Here is a 7500-nt window from a genome sequence, read left to right on the forward strand (position 1 = left end):
TCAGTGATTAACTATAAACCAACCATTTATTCATGTGAAATAACTCTTTACAAAGTATTTGTGCACACTTATTATTTCTGCTTGAAATTTAATGGTTTAATGGTTAAAGGCATTGTGCTGTAAAATCAATTCATAGTATAGAAAGATGGAACAAACCCAATTTTTTACTTAGTTTATGACACTAATTATGCAAAAATCTGTATAAATTCTATTTTTGTCTGTGCAGTTAATGAACCTTTAAAGGTGAGTGATCTCACTTAAAAAAAAACCTTCAGTAGTGTCCTTCAGCAGCTCCTGCACAAACTACTGACTGGCCATTTCCAGTGGACCCTTGTGTTGGGAATGAAAAAAGAGACCAGAGACCAGTTTCATTCTCACTTACCTTATCAGATGACACTTGGCACTTGTGTGTGCAGAGTTGTGTGTGCCTGTATATGTATGTTTGGTAGAGACACTGGTGCCTGCAAGTGTGTGTGTGTCTGTGTGTGTGTGTGTGTGTGTGTGTGTGTGTGTGTGTGTGTGTGTGTGTGTGTGTGTGTGTGTGACAGAAAAAGGGACAGACAGTGACAGGCGGCAGTGACAGGCTGCAAGCTGCCGCCCCTGACCAAGAGAAGAAGGGGGCAGCGGCAAGCCGCGCATGCGGGTGGCATCTCAAATGGGCCACCTTGGCGCCGCACAACGCCGCGCAGCGCAGAGCAGAGCAGCGCAGAGCAGAGCAGCGCAGAGCAGAGCAGAGCAGCGCAGAGCAGAGCAGAGCAGCGCAGAGCAGAGCAGAGCAGAGCAGAGCAGCGCAGAGCAGAGCAGAGCAGAGCAGCGCAGCGCAGAGCAGAGCAGAGCAGAGCAGAGCAGAGCAGAGCAGAGCAGCGCAGAGCAGAGCAGAGCAGAGCAGAGCAGAGCAGAGCAGAGCAGCGCAGAGCAGCGCAGAGCAGAGCAGCGCAGAGCAGAGCAGCGCAGCGCAGCGCAGAGCAGAGCAGCGCAGTGCAGAGCAGAGCAGAGCAGCGCAGAGCAGAGCAGAGCAGCGCAGAGCAGCGCAGCGCAGAGCAGAGCAGAGCAGCGCAGCGCAGAGCAGAGCAGAGCAGCGCAGAGCAGAGCAGAGCAGCGCAGTGCAGAGCAGAGCAGAGCAGAGCAGAGCAGCGCAGAGCAGAGCAGAGCAGCGCAGAGCAGAGCAGAGCAGAGCAGAGCAGAGCAGAGCAGCGCAGAGCAGCGCAGGCACGCTGGGCAGCTGTCACTGGTGGCATCCAAGCAGGCACGCCTGTTGGGTTTGCGCTGACTAAGACGCTCTCTAAGTCAGGGGCCGAGCGGGAGCCTCAGTTGTTGATGCCCCAGATGGGACTCCTTCTGAAGTCGAGTTAGGGACGGCTCTCCTCACATGCACTTTAGCAGTGAGGCTACACCGGCCTTGCAACGGAAGCAATCCGTTCTCAGAGCGTTTGCTACAACTATGTGCAGATATTTAGTGTCCACATTACACTGGTTAAGGTTACATAAACATTTAATTCACTCAGAATTCAAATGTATTTTTCCATGCAACAGGACTTACCCTACTGTGTGCTTAAACTTAACTCTAAAACTAATCTTAAGTTTGTCTTGTAAATTCATGTTATACTGTAAGAAGTCAATTCTTTGCTTCTCACAAATCTGGCTAATTTCTTAAAACCTATTCCTTAACATCTTGTTCTTCTGGTTATTACTCTTTGAGACTCAAAAAGTATTTTTGCTTGATAGTTTGGCATTGTACAATTTGTAGGCATAGTGGAATGGCAAGACCCAAGCTTACTTATTTACTGTGGTAAATAGGGGACCTGCACAGAAAATAGAAAATATTAAAAGAGTTTCTGTTTACACAAAGACATAATTAATCCCATAATTCAATTTAGTTTAGAACGGTAAAACCTTGAGTCAGTTCATATTGTCGTTTTACATCTAGGGATTTTCATGTCAGGTCAGGTCAGGAGATATGGCATTTGTGTCTACCATATCTAAGTACATTATGGAGTATTATTAAATCAATAATATATTAGCTACTGTCGAATGTGTAGAGTCATGTTGTCCATCTTTCTCTCTGTTGCTTTCTGTCATATCTACTTGATCCAGGGTCACAACGAATCAGTGACAGTGAGATCTCAGACTACGACTGCGAGGATGGTGTTGGAGTTGTATCAGGTACAACACACACTGCCTGTCTGTCTGTCTGTCTGTCTGTCTATCTATCTGTCTATCTATCTATCTATCTATCTATCTATCTATCTATCTATCTATTTATCTGTCCCTCTTACTTAATCTTTCTGTTAGAAGGCAGACTCCTAGTATAGAGGAAGTAGCACACCACACTCCTCCATGGTGGTCTCCCCTGCTTTCTCCTGGCTTCTTCACCTCCTTTTCACCCTCCCTCTCCCCTTTTCTTTTCCTCCCTCAGACTCTCTCAGCCTCCCTGCCTCTATTGTCCGTTGGCCTCTCCCCATCTTTTCTGTCTCCTCCCTCCTCTCTTCCTCTCTCTTCCCCCCTGCCCCCCCCCCCCCCCACACACACACACATACTCTCTCTCTCTCTCTCTCTCTCTCTCTCTCTCTCTCTCTCTCTCTCTCTCTCTCCCCCTCTCCCATCGATTCTGGCTCCCTCTCGATGTGCCGCTTCAAAGTGCTGATGCTGGCCTTCCATCTGGGAAGAGATGATTAACATCCTGAAGAATTATAGATCACTGCTTTCCCCTCTTTTTTCCTCACTGCCACTGTACTTGTTTTTCTGGCCCCGGATCTCAGTCCGTCTGTGATAGGTGCCCACCCTCCTGGAGCATAGCGGCCCTGTAGGATACGCCATCTTGCCGTTTTGGCTGCCTTTGTGTGCATCCTGCAAACTATGCACTTTTTGGTGTAATTTTGTTTTGCCCCGTATTGAGGTAAAAATAGCGTGCGGCCAAGCTTGGCTGGACAAGGAATTTAAATATTATTTTTTTTCATTCATTCATTCATTTATTGCGGCCCCCATTGTTACCCCTAGAAAGGATCCCCCCCCCCCCCCCCCCCCCCCCTCTGGGCAGAGTGGAACTCAAACTCGTTTTGAAACCCTGCTTTAAGGGAGAAAGAGGTGCCTTTATATGGAGCCATAAAGGGAGGATGATAAGTCATTAATCTAAAATGACTTGTTATACTCAGCTTTCATGCCGTGTTCATTTTGGCCAGGTTCAGATTTCCTGTGATTAATTGCACGGGTTTAAAAACCTGTCACATCGATCAAATCAGTCAACTCTACTTTCTCTGCCTCCCTCTCTCTCCCTCTCTCTCCCTCTCTCTCTTTCGCTCTCTCTCTCTTTCTCTCTCTCTCTTCAACATTTTTGTCCTCCTTACTGCTGTTGTTTTAAAAGTACCTTGAAATCTCTTTCAGACAGGTTACTCCTCTCTTTGCTACTGTAACAGCCACCCACCACCCCACCCCAACCCAACCCACCCCAACCCAACCCAACCCAACCCCCGGTTAATCCTGTCTTTGATGCACTGTTGTACTCCACCTTTTTAATGTGCTACACACTCTATTGAATATCAATCAACTTTAATCATGCTACGCACTGACCTTAGCCGTGGCCGCTCACCACTGCTGATCATTGGGTAATGAACTCCTTCAAGTTGAATGGGCTGCTCAGTCTAGCAGGGGAGAAAGTCATTATTATGGTTCTGGTTGTGCAAGCTGTTTTCTGATTTAGCACAAGGGAAAAAAAAGCTGACTTGATGGTTGATGCCACTGATTTGCATGAGAATCACCTTGATAATGTGATTTAGACCCTTAATAACCACAGATGAAAAGCTACTCACATGTGATAAATCCCTATCTGCCAGCGCTATGCTAGCAAAAGCATTTTCTTGTCATCAGATAATGTTTGTGACCTGGTGATTAGCTTCTTGCATTCTTGTTGCTTGGATATGTCATTGCAAGGTGGTATACTTATACGTTGTTAAAATAAATGATTTCCTCAGTCTCGTAGAGTAGCTTGAAAAAAAGGAATAAGCATAAACACTGATCCTCTCTGACATCCACTGTGTTATTTTATGGACTTTCAAATTGATCCCATTAAGTAAAAGCCTTGCTAGAGGGCATTGATGTCAAAACTGTGTAGAGAAGCAGACAGTGATGTTGCTGCAGCCAGCAAGTTTGGCCCGTGTTGATACATGTGTTGTGATGTGAATGATGATGATAGGGTTTTGGGGTTCATGTCACATAACCTTTGAACTCTGTGTGACCCATCCCACCCCCAACCCCCAACCCCCAACCCTGTAGACTACAGGCAAAATGGCAGGGACCACCAGAGCTCCACCCTCTCCGTACCTGACCAGGTGATGTCATCCAACCACGTCTCGCGCTCGGCTGACATGAACCGGGCGCGCTCGCGCTCTCCCAGCGTGCCTCCACCTCAGAGGTAAAGCCCCCCCCACCCCCCCAATCGTCTCCCGTTTCCTCTCTTCCAGGGGATCGTCTCCAACTGTTCCTTGCTCTCAGGCCCTGGCAGACAGCTAATGCTCACACCAGGACTTAACTGCAGGGCTAGCAGGACCAGTAGCTACTGTAGCTTTTGCCTTTTAGGAGATTCATAGCATTTGGTGACATATAAAAAGAGCAGGCTCGTTCATCAGTGTTAAATTGTTGATGTTTTTTTCTTAGATGCTAATGTCAGCTGATGTCTCCCATCAGCCACACACCAAGCTGATTGGCATATCCAGATGATTGACACTTCAAAGGGGAAACCATCTAACTCTTAAACCTCCCCCACTAGCCTACTTTACCTTTTGGATCCCTCTCCGTATCAGAGCACCCCCCCCCATCCTCTCAGCTGCTCTGCTCCGACCCATCCATCCCAACCCCCCCCCCCCCCCCCATCCATCCCAGCATGCCCTGCGGCAGTGAGCGCTGAGCAGCGCACGTGACCCACACAGCCCCCGTCCAGCGTGCCCGTCAGAGAGCCTTCGCCAGAGTCCGACTCTTTGGCATCGCCTTGTGCCACTGCCACCCCCCCCCCCACCCACCCCAATTACGCTGATTTGATATTTAAGGCACAGCCTAAATCAGAGTCCGCAGGAGCAAATGCACTTATCTAAATTGGGTGTGACAGGCCTCCCTAGGCTGTATTTCAGGACTCCTTCTAATTACATACCCCCCTCACTCTCCTTATTTATTGCAAATTACACAGGCCACCAAGCATGGACACCCATCCTTCAACTAATATTAAGATTCAGTTAAATAGTATGACTGATTTTTATTGAGTATCTGTGCATGTGTGGATTTGGGTTTAAATGATGTCTCCTATAGTGTAGTTTTGCTGTTTCGTTTTACAGTATCAGTGCTTCACCACACACCACAATTATGTGTTTTACATTTTTCGGGTGATTCCTGTGAAATTCTATGTCTAACCCCTTCTCCTCTTGCAGGGGTATTCAGACTGTTTTATGGTCGTCTAGTGTTCTGTAGACACTTCTGTGTTTGTGGTGTAACAGTGTGGTGCCAGGTGCAACACATTCCCATGGCTCTCTGTGAGGGTGTTGGGTTTGAGGAACTCCATGGTGCTCCAATTGTTCTGTCAGCCAAGACTCTTTCACTCATCTCACCCTGTCAGGCCAGCCCCACATCTCTCCAAGCTTGAGGAAAAGGAGTGACCATCATCTTCCTCAAGCTCCGCCACAAACTCTTCCTCTTCATCCTCCTCATCCTCTTCCTCTTTCTCCTCTCCTTCTCCTGTTCGCCCATTGAAGTCCATCTCTCTGCTCTGCTCTCCATGTGCTTGCAGCCATTTTCTCACCCTACCTCGATCCAAGCACAGTGCGCCTATAGACTCTCAGCAGAAGGAACTCAGGTAGACCCTCTCCCCATGGGGGTGTGCATGTGTGTCCTTAACCCTGTGCTGTCTCCCTCAACCCCCCCTGATTAACCCACTAACACCGAGCCCGTCTCAGTCCTCACTCAGGCAACCCTGTGTCAGTCAAATCTTTCAGCACAGCCTCAGTTAAACAGCCAATAAAATGCTTACTCTCAACCCCTCATACATACACTAGATGTAAGCTTAATAATTTATTCTAAATTGATAGATGACACTTTATAATAAGTTTCTGTGCATTTAGCATTTGTGATGGTGAGAGACGAGGCTGTGCTGACAGTCTCTGTACCGTAGACTGGAGGCCTCAGAGAACTGACACTGAGACACGTGAAGTCAAAGCCTATGTTGAAAGAATGGCAATGGCAACCTCAGTCCACTACCTAGGTCCAACCCATCCCCAGGACAGAGCCCTGGAACCTTCCGGGCCCACCTCAGATGGCCATATTTGTATCAAATGAGGCCTAGACTAGTGTTGTTGTCCAGCCCCTCATCTCGTTTCTCCTGTACATGACACAGCTTGTCAATGCCATTTATAGCACAGCACTGACTGGACATGACGTTATGAGTACATATCTCTCTCTGAAAAACAAAAGCTATACACGTCCCTGTTCACTTCATTTGTTGCTTTGAAAAAGATTGTGCTGAAGTGAGCTGCTGGTTAAAGCTCTGAGACATTGAGGTCATACATTCCCCACATCCTCAGACACAAAACCCTCATCCTCGACACCCTCTCTTACATAAGCCAGTCATCCCAGCATCCTCCACCATGGATTGGATTTACTCTACCTGTGGTTATGTGTATAGATTTGCATTAGTTTCCACTGTTGTCAACAATGACACGCAACACAAGATTAGAGGAGTTTACATGTACATGGTCTTCCTGTAGTTCTACCACATAAGATGGTTACTATGGTTTCCACCTACAACAACAAGAGTTTTAACAACTCATCAAGAAGTTGCCTCTTGATGGGCCAGCTCACTGTGCCTTTGCTTTCTTATAAATTGTCCTGTGTATTTTTTATTATTTTTAATGAAATGATGTCCAGCAGAGGGTGAATATATGGTATGTCCAGCATCATGTAATTTATAGTGGAACCTGGCTGCTACTAAAATGGACCTATTCAAAAATAGCAGGGATTTTAATTAAACTGTAGTGAGTCATTCATAACTGCTCCACCAGGAGTTCTTTAACATAGCAAGATGTCAAGGTAAGGTTCATAGCAAAGGGAATTGTTCTTATGAAGGAATTTGTGTGTGTAAGTTAGCATATGAAGTTCAGTGTGTGTGTGTGTGTGTGTGTGTGTGTGTGTGTGTGTGTTGATGAAAAACATCACAAATAGACATCAGTTCACAGACTGAGCTCTTAACCCACCTGTGCCCCGTGTGTTTGGCAGTCGAGGCGGCGTGTATCCCATCAACCGTGAGGAAGCGGTCAGGTTACTGCGCTCCACTAGGATGGCCCGAGCTTATTCCGAGGGCGCGTACAATGACATGGAAAGGTACTGGTGACGTTTCCGGCTTTTTCTGTGGTGACCCCCCTCCCTCCCCGCCCCATCTCGTGTCCCTCCGTGCAAGTTTGTCGTCGGCGAATTGGGGGACATCTCCCACCACAAAACTGGTGTCCAGGACCGATGCTCCCCCAC

At 47.3% G+C, this 7500-nt stretch overlaps 1 protein-coding gene across 11 annotated transcripts in view; it reads left to right on the plus strand.

Annotated features, from left to right (window-relative positions):
* LOC121720173 (regulating synaptic membrane exocytosis protein 2-like) overlaps positions 1-7500 on the plus strand; it is a 91991-nt gene that overhangs the window by 25917 nt on the left and 58574 nt on the right. For 8 of the 11 annotated variants that reach the window (XM_042106098.1, XM_042106099.1, XM_042106092.1 and 5 more), the window contains 2 exons: positions 2095-2163; positions 4270-4408. In XM_042106098.1, the coding sequence (XP_041962032.1) occupies positions 2095-2163; positions 4270-4408 (208 nt within the window). Of the gene's footprint in view, positions 1-2094; positions 2164-4269; positions 4409-5047; positions 7357-7500 lie in introns of those variants that run through there. The other 3 variants (XM_042106101.1, XM_042106100.1, XM_042106102.1) reach the window with 3 other exon arrangements.

The sequence above is a fragment of the Alosa sapidissima genome, chromosome 10, assembly GCF_018492685.1.
Source record: "Alosa sapidissima isolate fAloSap1 chromosome 10, fAloSap1.pri, whole genome shotgun sequence".
Classification (NCBI taxonomy): Eukaryota; Metazoa; Chordata; class Actinopteri; order Clupeiformes; family Clupeidae; genus Alosa; species Alosa sapidissima.